General features: G+C 30.1%; 1 protein-coding gene across 1 annotated transcript in view; it reads left to right on the plus strand.

Annotated features, from left to right (window-relative positions):
- onecut (homeobox protein onecut) overlaps window positions 1-22,666 on the plus strand; it is a 165,802-nt gene that overhangs the window by 53,426 nt on the left and 89,710 nt on the right. The window contains exon 4 of the mRNA XM_075361945.1: window positions 5,218-5,242. Coding sequence (XP_075218060.1) covers window positions 5,218-5,242 — 25 coding nt within the window. The remainder of the gene's footprint in view (window positions 1-5,217; window positions 5,243-22,666) is intronic.

The raw sequence follows: 22,666 nt of genomic DNA on the forward strand, positions 1-22,666 counted from the left end.
TGTGGAAAAACTACTTCCATCTTCATTTATCATATCAAATTAGTATTTTTAAACAGTTGCAAACAGATTTTCTAACAAAAATTATACAACATCGCTAACGATTTTGACGGGTGGTCGAAAAGAAAAAATTACATTAACGAAAAAATAAATTCTAAGGATATAAAACCATTATAGGCATTTTATTACAGCAGGGTTTAATCAGGAATTCTAAAAAGAATAAGTACGTATTGAAACGGAATGAAATACCGAGGTGTTGAAATTTAGCAGAGTTGCTAGAGTCCGTTTTCTATAAATTCATCAAATTTTTAAGGGTTTTTATGTGTTGAAGGAAACAACAAACTTGAAAAAAATTCAAAAAGATAATAAAACAGATCTACAAAGCGCATTATTAACTGAAAATTTGCAGAGGTAAGTAAATACCGTAAGGGAAGACAAAATCGTATCGGTAGATAAATACTCGTAAGCATCTAGAATACCGTTTTGCTTATTTATCATCGCAAGTATATTTTGTTAGGCCGCATTCCTGAGCCTGAATTAATTATTGTTAAACCGAATCGATAATTTAAAATTAATGAAATTTTTCCGGTTAAAAGTTATTCTAGTACACGCCGGTAGCAAAACTCCTCTTGAATATAGCACGCAAGCGAATGGTTCATTTCGATATTTACAAGTTTTTGGTACCGGGATCGAGTAGCGAATACCGGGTTAAAGTTTTTTCAAATCCCATCGAAGTATTACTTTATATATAATTTGTAAAAAAAAATTAAGACATACAGTATTTATTTCTTATGAAAAATCGAACTTCTCGCTAGAAAGTGAAAAGTGTAAAAAGTCGACGATTATACGAAAACGTCCACAGTTTAGTAAGTGATCCATACGACATAAAAAAAAACTCCAATGCATTAGAAACAACAGAACGATACGTGCGAGACGTTGTAGCGCGTACCGACGTGTTGTAATTCGGCCGTTAACTTTATTTAACTCGGATGTTTTGAAGACTTTTACTCGTTTCACAGTTTAGCAGTTAAAAAGCAATGAAAACGCCTTATCAAAATTCATACGTCATTTAGCTAAACGAAAAACGACTCGATCCGAGGGAAAGAATGGCTTTTAAATTACAGAGAAGAGCTGGCGGAGGTAAAATGTGACATTCTCTCACCGGGCGGACGAACTCCTCTTCTTTTTTCATTCCCTGTTTTCAAACTGAAATTTAATCTCACCATCGATTATTACAGTAAAACCGCACATTATCGATACACAAAAGTAAGCGAGACAACGCCTAAGAAAGACGACAGACACAGAAAGGTTAACGCCTCTCGACCCTACTTTATAATAAGCTTTCAGAAAAAAATATCCTAATAATGGATTAAATACAATACTAGCTTCTTAAATCTTTAAGGGTAGTCGTAAGATGAAAATTATTGCGAGTAGTTTCTGATATGCGATAACGTGTCTCGAAATGTTTTGAATATTTGAGCTCAGAAGTGAAGATAAATTATTTAATTTTCTCCCCTCTCTCTCTCTCTCTGCGTTAGAGATAAGTGGATAATCCATGTAAATGGATAAAAAAGCAAGAAGAAATATGAAAAAACTTAACTTTTTATAATTAAAATTAAAATAAACTTTTAAGGAACCGAGTAAATAATGAATGATTATGCGATACTACAGTGGGTTATTAGTGGAAAAAGAGGAAGTGAAAATAAATAAACTTTATTCCGATCAGTAAAAACAACAAAAATGTATCACAACACAGCGAGCTAACCCACCGATTAAAATAGGAACTACTCTGGAATTTACTCGGAAGGATCTAGGGAAACTGTGGTAAAACCTTGATAGGAGCAGCATCGCAAGGTACAAATCTACTGAGTAAAAAAAGAATTGTTTATAGTCTAAATTAATAAAAATCATTTGAAATAATAATCATGCGATTGTGTGAAGATAATATATATATATATATATATATATATATATATATATATATATATAAAATCGGTACGGAATAAAATAAAACAATTGATTAATTTTAATTAATTGTTATAAACGGGTTGCAGAAAATCTAGTTTTATTGCATCAGTATTATCTAAAACCTCATCGAAAATGTAATGGTTTCCTTAAAAGGAAATCTTTATTTTAAAAAATTGTACTTTACTGACGTAAGAACATCGATATTCAAAAATAACTTGAAGAAACTTTCTGCCATTGAGAGAAGACGAAGTGGCTACTGTGTTTGAGGTGTTAAGTATTTATTTTTTAAAACATATTTTAAAGATTATTTTTAACTGTAATTTTAATTTATAGTTTAAAAAATTTGAATTGTATATTTCAGTATATTTGTTTTTTGTTAATGTTAATATTCAAATTAATACATTTTTTTTTTGTATTATGTTTATTAAAATGTTAAAGTTATTCAGTAATTTAATATCGTTGTAATATAAAAGATCTAATTTGCTTTAAATTAATGTCTCCTAATATTATACGGTTCTACCAGGAAGAGACCCTTCTTCAAGCCTTTTGTGTGTAGTATATTTAGTCGAATAAAAATAATATTTAAAAAAATAGTGTAATTCATTTTCTAAACACACACACACACACACACACACACACACACACACACACACACACACACACACACACACACACACACACACACACACACACACACACCACACACACACACACACAATCAATCAATTTACATTGTATTAAATACAATATTATTTTTATTGTAATTTATTTATATATTTTTTTGTTATACGTTCATAAGAAAAATTAATCATAAAAATAACTTATTTGTACATTGTATTTTCATTATGCATAATACATGCACTTTGTCAATTAAATAAAATAAAAATGTAATTTTAAATAAATTGATAGTCTGAATATTGTTATTGTTTAATAAATACAACTGGAAAACGACAAACCGAAGATCGAAGCAAAAGCAGGATGAATAAAAAACGAAATGAATGATGAGATCGTAAATAAAATAATAGTTTATATATAACATGTCGTGATATAACATGTCGTGAGTCATTCATAATCAATGACCAGCAAAAACTTCATTCATAATCATTGACCAGCAGAAACTATTAAAGATAAATTCATGAAAATTTTAATACACGTTCTTCTTACGTAGTAAGTGCATACTAAGAAAGGATTTTTTGAAATTCCGAGTTTAAACGGTTAAAATGGAGTAATACTGAGATTTACTACTTTTGAGTTTCTTAAAATTCAACAATTGAAGATATCAACTTGATTTTGGTTGTATGTAATTTTCATGTGAATATCTAAATACTATTTCTATATATTTTTTTTAATTCGATCTTAAAAGGGGTGAAGGATAAAAAAGTTTGAACAATGATTGAAAATTTCCCTCACTTCCGACTATAGTAAACGATATGTTCATTCGATTTGGGCTTGTAAATACTCTTCAGATAAATACCTAAAAATAATTTTTTGGTTTTTTTAATTTTAATTTCGATGTTTTAAGGGGTGCGACGGTATATAGCGCGGCGGCTCAACCAACACAGCTACTGCGACTGTTACTGTATGTGCGACGCGACTGGCTGCACCTGCCTCCGGTTATTTGATTAAAAAACAAAACTAAAAAAAAAATTGACCGCGACGGGAAACGCAAATAACCATATAGAGCGGACGAGGCCACGACGGCGATGCTAGTATTTTATATTTTACTACAATACAGATACATTTCTAAAATTTAGATACGTTCAAACCTCATCAAGAAGATGGGTAAAAAATATATTTTTTTTCTGGTGTAATTATGACAAGAAAAAAAAAGACATAAATCGCAACAAGAATTAGTTAACTAACTGTCAATTAGACCGGATTATTTTGAAGCTGAACGCTTGTAAAGGTCCTTATCTAAGATCCTTTTGTGGTCGCATCAAATTGGACAGAAAAAATTTACATTCCGTTTCTAATCTAGAGCAAATTTTTTATTATCCTTGACTCGATTTGATTTATATTACAATAAAATTTATTTTTATATTACAATAAAATTTAATTTATATTACATAAATGCAGTCCTTAAAAAGAAGTAAATTAATATTTTTTGGTTTTAAGAGAGTTATAAATAATTTTCTGTTTTGTTACTAGTAGGTTTTTAGGTGAAGGATTGAAAATTCGGTCTGTAAAACTGTTTTACCATCTTTTTTGTCGGTTGTTCGATGTAAGTATTCCCGTATGAAATAAAAATAAGAAAATTGCAGTTTTATTTTACGATAAACAACCATTAATTTATTCACCGATCATAAATGCACATGTAAACGGTATTTAAAAAAATACTTCATAATAATTATTAATATTATTTTCATTCATAAATAAAAATAAATTTGGATATGTATATAATACGATCTGATTTTCTGAGTAAAAGAATACGGCAATTGGAATCCTTCTCATCCATAAATTTTTGAAATACGTTTTTCAGGAGTACATACAAATTTTATGTAAGGTTAAAACATTTCAGTTAATACTTTTTAAGGTTAAATTTCAAATATAAAATAATGTTTAGTCGACCTGAAATACTGTAATTTAAATAATATAATCGCCGATTGTAAATGTGGATTACAGTACGCCGATAAATAAGAATTTTAATTTTTATCCGCAAGTCGATAAATCGCTTTATTGAAAAATTCTCATCATTTATAATAATTCAGCGATCAATGCTAAATACAAATCGTATAGTCGTCGGAATATTCCTAAGTAAGATGCGGCTGAACCGACTTAAAGGTGTGCAAATCTTATTATTCGATTAATATTTCTGACTTTATTTGACATATTCTAAGGAAAAAAAAAGTAAGATACCGATTCATTACATTTGGCTAAATATCCATAAACGCTATTATACATTTTGTGTATTCGCAGTTTATATGTACGAATCACTTCATAATTATATTTACTTTAATTCTTTGATGATTAATTTACTGACTTTGATGACAGTATATTAATGTTTAACATTTAAAACAATTTTTTTTTTTAACAGTTCTTTCAGGTGAAAAACGACAGAAGAAGTGAACAATGAAATTACATTCTCTGCAAGAGGTTGTTAAAATAATTTTTCACGAGTTATACGAGTATTTAAAGTTCACTGATTGATTTCTCCACACCCGTCTGTCGCTTTAAATTACATTTTTTCAAATTTAATTTTTATTATTTAAACAGATCAGTAAAAGATCACAAAAAATATTTGAATATTTTTAGTGTTTATCCTCCCCGTTAAATAACAGTAAGAGAATTAAAAATCAATAAAGTACTCTCTAGGGAAACAAGAGACTTCGAAGAGGGGCGCAATTCAGACCTAAATTACCATTTTAAATAATATATTACTCCATTTTATTGTTTAAAAATCGCCTTAACCCTATACAATCGTTTGATACACAAATGTATCGGTTAACCGGCCTTTATAATCGTTGTTTAAAATGTGTCTGGTTTGATAGATACGGGTTACAGTATTAAATGTGTATTTTTTAATTAAAACAATAAAACGGTCTTTTAATAATTTTATTTTAGGTATGAATTACATCTATTCTTTCGGTGAATAATGAAATTTAAGTTGCTTATGCGATAATTATTGATTGCTCTACAACAAATTTAATTATTATTTTAGCTACAAATAAACGTTTGTTTTGATGATTTAATATTTCAAAGACAACCCGTATGGAAATTATTGAAATTAAATATATACCTCCTAATCTTGAAAATATTCGATTCAAAAACATTTATTATGGTATTAAAGAAATAAAAATCACCGGAAAATCCAAAAAAAAACCTCACGAAGATAAATTCTATTTAAGGAAAAAAAAATAAACAAAAAAAAAACGGGCAAAAAGGTAATGATTTTTTTTTTAAATTAGAACGGACTTGATATTTGTTCCATTCATCTACACATAATATCGGAATATAGAAGTCAAAATCAGATAACATTTTATAAGATAACATGTCATCTTATTATTTTTTTTTTCCTGTTTAGCCTTCGGTAATTACCTTTCAGATAATACTTCAAAGGATGAATGAGGATGGTATGTATGAGTGTAAATGAAATGTAGTCTTGTACAGTCTCAGTTCGACCGTTCCTGAGATGTGAGGTTAATTGAAACCCAACCACCTAAGAACATAGGTATCCACGATCTAGTATTCAAATCCGAGTAAAAATATCTGACTTTATTAGGACTTGAACGAGGTAACATGTCTATAAACTTATGTCTATATAACGTAACATGTCTATATATACTATTTTGTTTAAAACGTTTACAATAATTATAATTGTAATTTTTTAAGTTAATTGTAACTCACCCAAGATCACACTCACTGAATCAGTCCAAATTTTTCGATTTCATTTTATGTACATCGATCGCCAAATTTGAAAAACCCTCTTACGGAAAAGATAAGTTCAATTTTTTAACTACATCTCATTCGGAGTATATATATATATGTATTCAATTTTTCATTACATCAGCATCTTTTAAATTGTTTTTAAACAATTTAAAAGTAGTAGTCTTTTAAAATTTCTTGTAAAACATAATATACGAAGAAAACTTAACATGGTTTTAAGAAACTTTGTCTTTTGACAAAGGTACAAAAATCAAAATGAGTTTTCAGAATATAGAAATAAGCCATCACATGATTTTTTTGTCCGGTAAATATAATTCATGTAGACCGATTATCGGTAAATTAAAACTTTTAATTTTTCACCTATAAACCTTTTAACTTACAAATGTATAAGGCTTGCTAAACGAAAATAATTATTTACTCTTAAAAAGTAACAATATTTAACTCGTATCAAATCCGTCAACAGATCTATTTTCGTGGTACAAAACATGGCACTTTCGCCAACGAGAAAGGTGGCTATAATGTTTTCGTTGACATTTTTAATAAATTACCAAAGGATCTAAAGTATATAGTATAAATTAATTTATTTTAAATTAAAATTATATCTTAAAAAAAATAATATTATTCTGGAGATGAATTTTTAAATAATATATTCTAATTAGTTAAACCTGAATTTCTGTATACTCTTTTAACACAAATATTCATAGATTTACGTAATTAAATAGGAATCGTATTCGTTGGATTCTATTTATTAGTAATACTCACGTAATTGTATCTTTTTCATTTCCTACGATTAATATTTTTATGAATTAATATGGACTATAACCACTTTTTTATTCATTAATTTTCTGTTTTGTGATGCAGTTCCGATCAAGAATTCTCCACGGTTTCCCTCAGTCTTTCCAGTCGAATCCTACAGCATTTTGTGTCGGTTATCCATGCAATAACCCATCTACCTTTCCTGACGTGAAATATATAATGTATAGTTCCGTTTTGATTTCGGTAAAGCATTTATCTTACTATTTATCCTTTCTGTCGAAAGGTTTGTAGCGATCCTTTTTCGACTTTGTAAGCCCAAATATTTATCGGAATATAAAGATTTCAAACGCGTATACGAAATCCATATTTATTAATTCCATTCTCCTTCATGCGATAACAGGACAGTATAAAGGAAATTTGCCGGCTTTATTACGACCGGGTTTAGCAGTAATCGTGGTCAGACGGAAAATTATATATATATTTTAATCGGGATTTTTATAAATATACAAACTGATCTTTAATGGTTAGAATCGCATTAAAATTCACTGGATAAAAACGGTGTACAAAATCATTCTGTGTCAGATCGGTGGATTTTAAATCGATTTAACCAAAGAAATAAAGCGTACTAGTTAAGATAATAACACAGAAATATTTATAAAAATCCGAATAATATTTATAAAAAATAGTAAAATAAAATAAAGGAAACAAAAATATTTAGTTAAGGGAGCGATGCAAAGAGACAAATATTTTTTTTTCACCTGTCAGTCGACTTTCTGTTCCACGATAGTCTTTTAAACTCAAAAATATTTACGTAGTCCTGCTTCCTCAACGGTTTCATTTACGGTTACTGTCGTCTGCTATTATAGCTATTATGTTCGGTATTTTCTTCTAGGGATTAATTTACTTAGGTTAATTAGATATTTGAACTTTTTCGTTTTCACCTTCCTATCGATCCGTGTGATTTATGATATTTATTTTTAACATCGCACATCGAATTCGTATGTATTTTGCTTTCTAATATATGGAATTTTCACGTTTAGCTGTGTTAAAGGGATACAATTAAAACCTTAAAATAATGTTTTCCAGAATTCTAAGCTGTGTTTGATACAATCGATTTCGATTATTAGTATTAGCTTATATATAACGGTACCGCTAATAATTAATAATCTTTGCATTGATGTACATTTTACTTTTAGCGATACGTCCATATTTTATATATATTTCAGCTTTCCTCGTTTGAGTCCGATCGCTTTTTTTATTTTCCTTACTTCATCGGTCATTTGTTATCTTATCTGAAAATAACAAAATTTTCAGTTATCGGAATATTGTATCGTACTTCCTTAACATTTTACTCCTCGTTATCGTTCTTTCTAGCGCATTTCATTAATCTTACTTTATCTTTTTTTTTTAAATTGAACTTTAACCACAGACCCTAATGTATATGATAAAAAATTAACACAGCCGACAGCCTATTATGCTTACACTGATGCTGAAATTCTCTTGATTTCTAAGACGAATGCCACAGTGAATTTCGCACGCGATACGAACACATGTACACGCAATTGCGCATATTTTTAACTATTTTATTTATTTATTCATATTATTTTTTATTAAATGGGAAGGGGGAGAGATAAAGCTAATAAATGATGGGTGTGCATTACGGATAATGTCTGTAGCTAAAAAAATAATTTATTGCTTGGAATTTAATTTTTGAGGCAGCTCAAATATTTCTCGTCATTATTCTACGTTCTAGATAGATAAATATAAGAGGAAAAACCTGATAAATTTTGTTTCAGAATATTTCATAACTTTTCTTAATATGATTTAAATAAAACCACAGTACAACAGTACTCGGCAAAACATTCCACCGTCAAATGTTTGATAAAAAAAGTTTTAGAAATCGGTTTACAGAATAATTTTTAGACAATGATTTTTAAATTAACGATGTAAGCCTAAACATTACAAAACAATAATAAACTACTTTACCACACGTTTCACGGATTTTTATCATATACTTATGATCGAGGACTGTTATTTTGATAAAATGTTGAAAGTCTAATAAAAAAGATTCAACAAGTTGTTGAATTATTTTACTATCGATCAGGACAGAACATTTTACATTAGTGCAGTAAAATTAATGCCCTGAAAAAGATTTTATTTTTTTATTTTATTGAAAAGTAGCTTCTATCGATCGGCTATCGAGATTACATAGTTACTTCTCCAGTAATACCGTTCTTTCCATTACGGAAAGAACGGTATTAGAAGGGTATAACCGTAAATTTTATAAGTATCAACTGGAATCATTATTTTTTATAAAAAGTAATAAAATACAATAAAGTAATAATAATAAAGTATTTCAATCGTTTAAATAAAAATCGAAATAAACAATTCGATGGTCAGAGTGTACCTACCTGCCTTTCTGCCTTACAAAATTTCTTATCTCACTTTGTCTTTAAAGGGATACAATATATTCATTAGGAAAATAGGTAGAGCACTAACAGTATTAACGCCTAACAGATATCGACCAATCGGCCGTCGAAGATATATAATGTTATAAGTCGGTTATTCTTTGTCTCATTTATTTATTAAAATAGTGTTATAATAATTAAATAAAATATTATTTAAATAAAATATTTGCGTATAAATGATAGAATTCAGTATAGATTAAACTTTTTTACGAAAATGTACTGATCTTTAAATCAAATCTAAAGCAAACGTTACGCTAAACGGTTACTGAAAAAACAAAAAGAAACTCTTAAGAAAAGTTTACGAGACATTAAACATTTTTATTAGACGAGCGTTTTGATCGTTAAGGAGTCATCAACAGTAGATATAAAGAAGTTAGTTAAAAATAAATACAAATGCAACACATAAGAAATAATCATATTATTTTATAATCGGTCTACTTGTATTCATTTATTTTATTTTTTGTGACATTTAATTTTTTTAATTTTACTTTTTTGCCTTTTTTTATGTTAAAATTAAAAAGGATCTTATGTTAAAATGTCTTAAATAAAAAATGTCTGGTCTTGTAGATTTTTATTTTTCTATATTTATTTCTATAAATGATTCTTGTATGTTTCTATTCACTATTTTTATGTAAATCAAAATTAAATGACTAGAAGATACAGGAGTCCAAAACTCTGTACACATTTCTGTACTTCGTAAATTTTTTATACAAATCTGTACACATTTTCATAACTCCATTTGTTTATTAAAATGAATCACAGGTAAATATCTGCAAAAATAAGGATATGAAAAATGAAGTCAGTCTTTTATTTTTTAAAGAAATAACAGGAATTGTACTAAAATAGAACGGTAACAGAAATTAGCTGAATCGATGACAGTTACGTCTCAGGTTTTCTCTTTTTATCCCTGAAAACGCTGCGGAAATAGTTTTATTTTTTTTTGGAACAGAGGAAATGGGATAAGAAACAAAATTTATATCCAGAGTTACTTCTTCTGGTATCTCATCGGTATCGTTGTATTATCTCCTATTACTTATTTTATAAAAATAAAGATAAACGGCTATGAAAAAATAATGCCTTTTTATCGTGGGTCTGAGTGTCATCATCCATCAGTCACCTGAGGTAGGTAGGTGAATTATGGTAAATTTTAATTTTTAAAAAATAATTCTCGTAATGTAGTGATCATAAAGTACCTGGAAAAAGGCAGGACCATCACCGGAGAGTAATACACTTCACTACTGGACCGATTGAAGGATGCTTTTATTCAGGCTACGTCTACATTTGACCGAAGAGAAATTGCTCTTTAACCACGATAATGCGCCAGCACTCACGTCTCCGGTTGTTGCTTCAAAACTACATGACCTACGCTTCCAAGTGATGCCACACGTGCCGTATTCCAGTCCCAGCGATTACTTCCTCTTCACAAACCTCAAGAAACGGCTTGATAGACGAAGATTGACTTTAAAAGATGAGGTCAAAGGTGATACAAACACTTATTTTGCAGAATTGGACAATCACATTGCACTGAGAGTATTAAAAAGTAGGAAAGTTGGACCGTCTAAATGTATCGAATTGCGAAGTGACACGTTGAAAAATAAAAGTTTCTGAAAAATCTTGCGTTTTCTTTGTTTGGCCGAGAATTTTTCGAATGGGCCTCGTTAATCCTTAATATCTGAATAACGAATAAAAAGCATAGCACTTTGAAACCTATCGATTAACTTTAAATATCTGACGCCCACAGATGAAAACACTAATAAAATATATCGACACAAATATCCATTACCAGATATTTAAAAATATGTAGTGAATTAGGAAGGTGTTACAAAACGTTTTTAAAAAAGGAAAATTAATAATCGCAAAAAAGCATGGCTGTTAGCGATCTATTCTCTTTTCTTCTGTAGTATAGTTAGTTAATTTAATCGTAGATGAATAAAAAAGAAATAAAATACTGAGAAATATCCAGTATTATAACCGAGACCTAACGAGAAAACGTAAAGTTCGCTTCTATTTAAAAAAAAACGTCAAATCTTCAAAGAATGTGAGATTTAAATTTCCCATAATGTTTGCTTCAAGATAAAATATATATTTATAAAACTCAATCCTTGAATTAAATGGTGAAGATGTAGGTTTAGCACAGTATATGCTATACATTAGATAAAATCATGTAAACATTTATCCCTTTTCTGAAAACGTTAAAAACATATTTTTATTGAAAAATTGTGAGTTAAAGATCAAACGTTACAAATTTTTTATTGTCAGTAACTTAATCTGTAAATACATAATATCGCTATGTTTTGATTTATTATTTTTATTGTTGTTAATTGGTAACGTTGAAGTAGATGTATCATTAAAAAAAATATATATTAGTGTCTAAATTTTAATTTCAAAAACCGATGACAACCGCTATGATTAAAAATACAGTGCTGTTCCAATACAATTGTTGTTCCATAAATTTAAATGAAAAAAATAAATAAATAAAAGAACATAGAATTAAAATAATAAACGATCGTGCGGTTAATTGCTTATGTCAAACGGTAGAAAATGTTTCAAGGCCGTCCTAGTTCGTGCCGGCAAAACTTTTTTTCTAACTTACTGTAGAAATGAAGCTATCACTCCCCGATTCTTTCACAGCGTAGACGAAACCATTAGTTACTATTATTATGATACTAATTCTTTTTTTTTTAGTCGACATACATAACATAATTTACATAAAGTGAAGTACGTGGCAACACTTACTATAGGCTATAGGCTAACGCTCGTTTCAGTAAGAAAAGCTAAAGAATCTCTAATATTATATCCGGATTGATAGTACATTGTAAACTGGAGGTCATATAAATACGAATATATGAGTAAATGGGTTGTTACTATGAGTAATACAAAATTTAGATATAATAAGTACCTAGAATTAATTTAAAATTGCTTATAGAATTCGATTTTCCATACAGAAATGTTTAGTTACCGTTTTTAATTTCATGAAAAATGTCAAGTATAAAATAAAAAAAAAACTATTTAAATCGGAAAGGATAAACATTTTTTTAATATTTTAGTTTCGGAAATAGAACAAAATAAATCATTGTTTTTCAGTTAAACGTAGACGAACGAGAGACATTCGATTCCTTTTCTTCTTTAACTTTACAGCCGCTATCGACGTCGTACAGTTTCGTACACGAACAACCGTCGGAATGTACCCCGTGTTCACTTCGGTATCAGATCCGTTATCCGATGGTGAACGTTCTTTCGATAAGAACGGAAAACGAGCTGCTTTTAATAACGTACACAATGCTTCCGTCGGGAAGGAAACTTCTTCGAGGAGACGAATCGATGAACTCTAAGAAGGATAAATTAAACTTTTGTAAAGACCACCCTAACGGAAGGGAATAAGGATACAGAGCGCTCCCTCCCCTACAGCAGATGTATATAACAAATGTGCTCGAATAATGTGCAACTTTATTAGGAACGCGAGCTACGTTTCCAGCACAATCACGACCTTTCCCTATAGATTAGTACCCATCGACGGTATTACTAGTACTAATAATAATAATAATAATAATAATAATAATAACAATGATAATAATAATAATAATAATAATAATAATAATAATAATAATAATAATAATAATAATAATAATAATAATAATAATAATAATAATAATAATAATAATAATAATAATAATAATAATACCAAATTATTTCTAGGACGCGACTACTGCTGCTGCTTTGCTAGTACTATTATAGTAGTCCTATCATGACCGGCCTTATAAAATCTGGGAATTCCTTTTTTGTTATTACCGTATACAATGCAACGTAAAGGAATCATTTATTTTTACTTATTACCGACTGACCCGACTGAATATTGAAATACCGATATCATGATTATCAACGATGTAAGAAAAATATTTTTTCTTATCTTTCACTGTACTAATACTCTTCGAACCTTTTAAGGATACTTTCCTTAAAAAAGAATAAGTCGATGCTGTTTCCTGTTAAATAATTAAAATTTTTATTCCATCACACATTAAATTTAAAAATAATTCTTTCTCACTTTTGTCTTCTCTTCTTTTCTTACAGAGCGAAATCCTCTTTACCTACAAAAACTTAATGATATAATAGAGTAATTAAATAAACATATAACAATAGTATTCATGAAGTAAATTATAAAATAGTAATATAAATAAAATAATTTTTTTTTTAAATACAATATGTAATGGAATAAAAAAAGTACATACTTTTTAAAATGCAGATAGATTATAATTATAGAAATAATATTGTGTTAAAAAAAGGTTTTCGAGAAAAAAACAATTTTGGAATGTAAAACAGAAAGAAATTATAAATTATTATTATTCTACTAGGATTTAAATTAATGGGAAAGTATAATTTATTAAAACGGTTCTAAAAATAAACTTACAGAATTAATAACGTAATGGATAATTTTCATTAAATATTTTAAAACGTATTATTAACTATCCTTTCTAACTTTTAATAAAATAATTATTAAAACACAAAACACCCGACAATTAATTGAACACATCTTATTTTGAAAAACGAACAAAAAATAGTTAAACAAGTTTTTCTTTCTTTTCTTACAAGCATTTTTGCAGGATACACTAAGTTAGTCAGCGATGTGAAATTTAATATTACTTCTATATTTTATGTTATTTCCGGATGCCTGTTAGTCTTAACAAAGTGGAGGCCGTTAAAATTACCATCTCATATCACCTACACAGGCACCCGATTACAATATAAAATGAAGAAGTAATATTAAAATGAACATCGCTGACTAACTTACTATATTCTGAAAAAAATGCCTGTAAGAAAAAAAGAAAAACTTGTTTAATTATTTTTTTATCGTTTCTCATAATAATTCTAGGCAGATGTGTACAATTAGAAGACAGGTTATTGTTTTTTAATTTTATTTAGCGCATTTTTATTGTACCCATAATATAACCATTCAATGTACTAATATTCCAGATACGATACTAGTATACCCACCCGGTTGGTCTAGTGGTGAACTCGTCATCGCAAATCAGCTGATTTCGAAGTGAGAGTTCTAAGGTTCAAATCCTAGTAAAGGCAGTTACTTTTATACGGATTTGAATACTAACTAGATCGTGGATACCGGTATTCTTTGGCGGTTGGGTTTCAATTAACCACACATCTCAGAAATGGTCGACCTGAGACTGTACAAGATTACACTTCATTTACATTCATACGTATCATTCTCATTCATTCTCTGAAGTAATACCTTATGGTGTTTCCGGAGGCTAAACAGAAAAAGAAAGAAAAGATGCGATACCGGTATAAGTTTTATGTTTTTACTTAAATAGAAATTTGAATGTTAACAGCGATGTAATGTAACATACCGCTAAAACACATCGCACAGGCAGAGTCTAGCTGCGATACATTCCTGTTTCCTTTTACTGAGCTTATTTTTCGCTTTTATCTCAAGAACGATGAATTTTTTTAAAAACTTGAGGTAAAAGGTGTATATTTTTTGTGGAATACTATCATTAAAATTTAAAAATAGCGTAATTTTTTAATTTTATCCCCCTTTTATGAGTAAGACAATTTAGATAGTTTATGTTACTTCCAGACCTGTTACTACCCACCCGTTGGTTGTAATTAGTTGGATCTACGAAACTACAGAGGGGAGCAAACATATATAACAGTTAATACATTATCACTCCTATATACGTAGTCGGGTGAAAAGTATGTGTTTTATAAAAAAACTCATCCTGCTTTATTTTAATTTGAAAATTTAATTACTTAAAATCTTTGAATAGCTTAAAAACAAATGAATGTCATTCATTTCAGTAGTTTAGTTATTTCAATCCGCTTTACTAACTAGTTTTTAGAAATGACAATCCGTTAAATTTTATGGTTTTACCACAAAAAAGTTTTAGTCTGTGTTTCCTTACAATCTTTTAAAATCTATTGAATTTATTCACCTCAATTTTATTGGGCTTAACCTTTTTGACATAAAGAACTTACATAGAAAATAAAATAAAATTCTATGTTTTTCTTCTGGATTGTTATAAATTTACTTGCATGTTTTCATTTTTGAAAAAGTATGACAAATTAAAAAACATAGATCATCTGTTTTTATTTTCCTTTATTGGTAATTTAAAAAAAAAGTGTTACTAGTTTTCCCAAGATTTTTTCCTGACACTATAAGTTATTTGTTATCTTTTGATTGGAAAATTTCCTACTGACCGTTAAACAAGATATCGTTACCAGTTTCAACCCTTTATTTTTTCCTTTTCGAATTCTGTCATAATTTTGTATCATCGGTTTTACGATTTCTAAATGCATTTCTGTTTGAAGCGATATATTTAGTTTTTCATTTCCATTTTTTTTTTTTAAATAGTTCTGTTAAAAGTTCATTTTTTTATTTTTATCGAAATTTCATAAAGGCTCTCTTTATAGAAACTACAGGAATATAAGTTTTAGTCTTTAAAAGACTCGCTTCTTCTAAATTTATACTTACTATACGGAATTACAATAAATCATGTACTGCCGTTTATATATAATTATAGTAAATTATCTACGTAAAGGGACAAATTTGTCCTTTTAAGTTTCAACATAATTCTTAGTATAGGAATTTTTCCGATTTTTCAACGTGATTTAAACGTCTATTTGTTTATTTTGCTGTTCCTCTAATTTGTAATAATTAGCCGTTTTTTAATCTGTATTTTTTCTACTGCAATATGCACAATTTAAAATTCATATTTTTTAACTACGCGACCACTATTTAATTGGGTCGGTGAATTATTCCAGTTTCTTTCAAACAATGTATAGAAAAAAACAAACCCGTTAGAAATACTTTGTGTATTACGATTAAAGAATCTTTTAAAGGATCATTTTCTAAAGCGTCCGTAATCGTGTGTGTTTTGAATAAAATTATAGTTTGGAATCGAGTTATTCCGTTCTTATAGCTAATGGATTTAAAATACTCCTCCTGATCTTTTATCCCGACAGTAAAAATAAATTTTATTACACGATTTATTATATATTTTTTTATTCCAGCGGTAGTAAACCGAAAAAGAATTTAGTGAAAATATTTTACTTTAATATTTTTGTAAACTCGGGTCAGATAAACCGTTCTAATAATAATCATGTAGCTTTTAATATTATAGTGTATTTTGAATACGATATTCCTATCAGGAAAAACACTATCTTCACAACAAAAATAATTCTCCATTTCTTTTCTGTTAAAAATGTCTGTACGATCTCGGGGTCGTACTCAAATTCTAAAGATATTAATCAGTTTTTAAAAATTTTAATTCTATTCTACAATTTATACTTAATAGATTTATATCTATATTTATTTTAATAATTAACATTAAAAAACCACATCAACTCGACGTAATATTAAATATATATACATATATATTGGGTAATATATCACCCGTAATTTCTATTATATGCAAAATGTGTTAATATACAAGGGATATCTCAAAGTAAAGACATTTAAAGTGGGAAATTTCTCTTCTTAAGGTTGGCGAACCTGAGTAGTTCATGGCCACGCTAGTAATGTACGCACTGCATTGTTGTCTGTAAGTTGTCGCGTTATAGTATCTTTGATTACGTGTGAGTTATTACGTTATAGAATGAATAGGAAAATCGACTGTGAAATACGTGGAGTCATACGTTTTTTAAACCATCAAATCGTTAAGCCGGCTGAAATTCATAGGCAGTTGGTTGCTGTGTATGGTGATAATGTAATGAATGAAAGAAACATCCGAAAATGGTGTGAAAGGTTTAGAAATAACAGAATTAATGTGCATGAAGAAGAACGTCGATAGAAGAAGGTCGTCGATAATCACCACGTCTTGGATTCCGCACGTCTTAACGGAACGTCACAATAAAATCCGAATAGGATCTGCTTTGGAATTTTTGATGCGTTACACAGAAAAAGGTGATGAAACATCGTATTATACGCCTTAATTCAATTGTTACCGGCGATGAAACATAGATTTCGATTTACATATCAGACAGAAAACGGCAGTCAAGTGAATGGCGTCATCCTCAATCACCAACAAAACCGACAAAATAGTTTGAACGCAAGCTGATGGCCACAGTCTTTTGGGATAGGTTTGGCATGCTGCCGATTGATTTCATGCCACGTGGAACGACTATAACTGCGGAACTCTACGTAAGTCACAGCGCGCCATTCAAAAAAGCTTATATTTTAAAGATTTTATAATACGAACAGTTTGAAGGAATAAATTGAGTTTTATACCACATTAAAAATTTTTTCTGCATTATTCTTGAGAATTTTAATTTATTTGAAGAAGATCTGTAAAAATTACGGAAAATTACTCATAAAAGTTCCATACTTTCGTCTGTTGTTTGTGGTAGTAGAATTTCACGTTTTATAATTTCGTAAATAGATAAACTAGCGTGCAAATTAATCCGAACGCAGATATTATTTAATAAAAAGTAACTTCATTTAGAAAAACATCATACATGTACTATTTGTGAATATATCTAGTAATAATATATCCTCCTTTACTATTAATCACTTCACGTACACGATTTGGCATCGACTCAAGTGTACTACACATTTTTTTTTATTTCTTCATTATGAAACCATACCGTTGTTATTTCTTCAATGAGGTAAATTTTTGTGGTACAATTCATTTTGAGAGTCGTTTTTTGATTATTGCCCAAAAATTTTCAATTGGGTTTAAGTCTGGGGAGTTGCCTGGTGGGAACACTTTTTTTCGAAAAGTTTTTCCACTTTTTGGCAGTATGGTATGGCGCCAAATCTTGTTGGAATACTCCGTTGCCTTGTGGGAATTTGTGGTTAAGTTATGTCATAACCCTTTCCTTCAGAATCTTGATATATCCATCACTTTCAACATACCGTCTATTGGAAGTAATAAACAAGGGCCTTTAAATGTGAAAAAACCCCAAAACATTTTTTTATGGGGATGTTTAACTGATCTTTGGATATGATCCGGTGATATATTTTTATCTGATGCTTTTCTAACCTATAGAACCCTTTACTCCTGAACATAAAAATGTGACTCGTCGGAAAACGTAATATTTTTACAGCCTTCTTTGCTCCAGTTAGCAAGTGCTTTGACCCACAAGAGCTTTATTTTCTCATTTATGGTGTTGTAAATTTGTTCCCCTGGCTGCTAATTCTCGATTGAAGTCTACACAGATAATTTTTACCAAGTTTACTTTTTCTCACTAATAACCGATGCTGGGTTGGAGTAGTTTTTCTTTTACGGCCACATTTGCCTTCCTTTGAGGCGAAAAGGACACAGTTTCTTTAAATTGTTTTAAAGTAGCATTCACTGTCCCTAGTCCAACACCACATTCTGAAGCTGTTAGTCGTTGTGTGATAGTGGTGTACTCAGAAAAATAACAATATTCGAAGGCTTTCTTGGATTTATGTCCATTATTATTATATAAAAGACACGGAACAAAAAATACGAAAATATGATTTTAAAATTTAAAAAAACTTTCATAAAATACTATTTATAACCTGAACATTATTAAATAACCAAAGAGCAATACCTCACACTAGATAGACAACATAAAGAATGGGTGTGGTCAAGCAGCGTAGCCGCAATATAGAAATAACCAAAAAAAATTTCCTGCATTCGGATTAATTTGCAGGCTATATGTAAAAAAAATAGTTTGTATTTAACTAGCCATCTCAGACTAAAATGTTAATAGCACGCATCATCTGGTCTGTAGATCTAAATCGGTTAGAATCTATCACTTGGTTCAGTTAGAATACGAAAATTATATAATTACCTGTATTTATAGAAGTAACGTTTATAATTATTTAATGTGTGATCTCTCCCAGTTTATGTTTCAACTTTTTAAAGAGGTTCATCTGCACTTAGTCACTGGTAGTCGGGCGATTGTATGTGTGTTACATATTTTGTATGTTTTTCAACTTTTGAACGATTTAAGTAACTTTTTTAATTTCAGAAAGAAAGAAGAAAATTTATGATTTATTTAATTCTGCCTTCAAGGGACAACAAACTAAAGGCCAGATACAGCAGCTGATGAGAGATAAATGTTTGTAGCGAAAGAAAGATGCCTGCCCAGTCTGACAGAGATCCGAACTAGGGTCTACCGATAAAGCCAAAGATACCACTCCGCCATGGAAGTCGGTAATAAATATTGTAACCGTATTAAAATTTAGTAGTCTTCGAATTCCGAAAGCGAATGAAAAAATAATTAGAGATTAAACGTCATGATTAAACGTCGCTGATTAAACGTCATGTATAGTTTGTTCATAAGGATGTAAGATACACTGTAAAAAAAAAAAAAAATCGGGGATAATTATTTGTACATCAAGGGAAGCTTACTGCTATTATGTGTGTCTCATCTTATGATTGAAACTTTTAACGAACAGGATACAAATACCTCGTAATATCATCTTCAGTAAAGTTTAAGAAAATAATCTGTCAATAAAATGGTTCGTTCAAGAAAGGTCGAATTTATTTTAATCCGAAGCAGTCTCTCTCGGATACATTTTATTGAACTCGATAACCGATGGTGTACCATTGGATACATGAAAAAAATAGGTCAGAATTAAAAAAAAAGTAAAAAACTTTGCCAACGTAAAAAAAATTACATCGCCCAGTTTGGTAGTGAATATGTGAATATTGTCAACTTTTAGGAACCAATTTTTTTTAGTTAATTTTTAAATATAAGTACGTGAAAATAAACAATCTTTCATTTGCTAATATTGGTGTATATTTAAGGGGCCAAACAAATATCTGACAGCCTATTTTTGTATTCCGAAAACGTTTTGAGGTAATCGTAATATAATAATACAATTTAGACGGGAGTATATTTAGGCACAATAAATATTTAATAATGACGAAAGACTCAGAGATTTATTAATACGCTTAAAAGCAAAAGAATTGTAGGGTTTATATTATATGAAAATAAATTTATTTGTTCGTTCCATGAGAATGTATCATCTAACTAGGGAACGCAAATACGGACAAAAAAGATCTTACTATGATCACCGATAGCTATAATATCCGAACAATAATCGACGGTACGACTACATGAGAAGCACTCAGCGATGGTTTTATCAGCGCTTAATGTAGATAGTCACTGAAGATTTTAGTCTAGTTAGTATATCTCTGCTACGTAAGAAGAAACTCATAGGATCATATTTATAATAATTAGAGAAAAGAACTCTAGCCAATGGAAACAAATGATAGATATCTTTGGTGGAAGAAAAAATATTTAAAAGCGCTGAATCATAAAAAAAATCATTAATCTTCATAAATAATGATCATAAAAAATCAGATAGCCGGCTAAAAAACAAAAGAAGAAATAAAATATATTAGAATATAGATCGCTCCTGGACGTAATTAAACCGTTATAAAACCGTTAACGTCGCGCAAAGAACTGTTATCAAAATAATTTTGAAAAAAAATACCTTTCCTGTTATGATTAGTTTTTTGAACTTAACTAAATATTAGACACAAGTCAGCTGTACGTAAAAGCGCTAGTTATTTACGTATTAAAAACGTACGTAAATCGAAAAACGATCATTTAACGCGTCTATGTGACTAACAAGACAGTAAATATTTAAAAGTCGAGCAAAATGCTAACCGACAGATTTATACGAGGTTCGGCTGATAAATTTTGCACACTAGCGTGCTACACGGAGGCAAAGCGTACTATCGAGTTGGGCGTGGCAGCACATGATAACTAAAATCCCCCTCTACAAACCTGCGATAATGCGTTGAAATCCGTTTACCGGTTTGTTTTCAGTAACAGGTAAAATGGAGTCGAGTACGGCCAATATGTCAACACGGTTAAAACAGCGCGCAGTGATCGAATTTTTAACAGCAGAAAATGTGAATCCTACGACTATTTTTCATCGTTAAAAAGCGGTTTACGGTAGTGAAACTGTTGGCAGGAGTACCGTGAATAGGTGGGCGTTGAAATTTCGCAAATGTGAAGCTGGTAAAGCGACAATTGAGAACGCAACTTGCAGCGGACGACCAGTTTCTGTGATTGACGAGAAACATCAAAAGGAGGTGGACGATTTGCTTCAAAGTGACCAGCGAATCACTCCGCAACGCATCGATATTCACTTAGGCATATCTAAAGAACAAGTAGGCCATATTGTGGAGCAATTGGGCTACCGTAAAATCTGTGCACGATGGGCAAACCTTCTAATGGCTCTCTACAAGCTGAAGTTTGAGCCTATTCCGCATCCGCCATACTCACCGGATTTGGGTCCGTGCGATTTACACTTCTTCCTTCATCTGAAGAGGGATCTCAAAGGTAATCATTACACCACCGACGATGAGGTGAAGGAAGCTGTGGCCACTTGGATCCGAGAAAGACCGCCAGAATATTTCAGTGACGGAAACTTGTTCCAAGTTGGGAAAAGTATATCAATGTAAATGGGGATTATATTGAAAAATAAATACTGAATTTTGTAGCTAAGGTATTGTACTTTTATTTCATTCCAATATCTCTTTTCATTCCCATGCTACGCATATATGTGCAAAATTTATCAGCCGAGCCTTGTACTTTATTACACGTATCCTATGCAGACACATTTCTGGCGGTCTGAAAATTTTTTTTATACTCAAATCGCAGCTTACATAAAGTCGGGTATTAATCGAGTGCGGTATATTGAAACCAGTGAGATTAAGGCAACCCACCGGGTTGGTCTAGTGGTGAACGCGTCTTCCCAAATCAGCTGCTTTGGAAGTCGAGAGTTCCAGCGTTCAAGTCCTAGTAAAGCCAGTTATTTTTACACGGATTTGAATACTAAATCGTGGATACAGGTGTTCTTTGGTGGTTGGGTTTCAATTAACCACAAATCTAAGGAATGGCCGAACTGAGAATGTACAAGACTACACTTCATTTACACTCATACATATCATCCTCTGAAGTATTATCTGAACGGTAGTTACCGGAGGCTAAACAGGAAAAAGAGAGTGAGATTAAGGCATCCGTTTCGTTCACAGACCTTAAAAGTTTTATTTTTTATCGCGTCAGCATAAAAAATGAGATAAAAGGAATCGAGCAAGTAATTAAAGATCTGATGTTCCAGGATTTAAAGAGATAATTATTTTTTATACTTC

This window comes from Lycorma delicatula, chromosome 4, assembly GCF_047948215.1.
Source record: "Lycorma delicatula isolate Av1 chromosome 4, ASM4794821v1, whole genome shotgun sequence".
Lineage (NCBI taxonomy): Eukaryota > Metazoa > Arthropoda > Insecta > Hemiptera > Fulgoridae > Lycorma > Lycorma delicatula.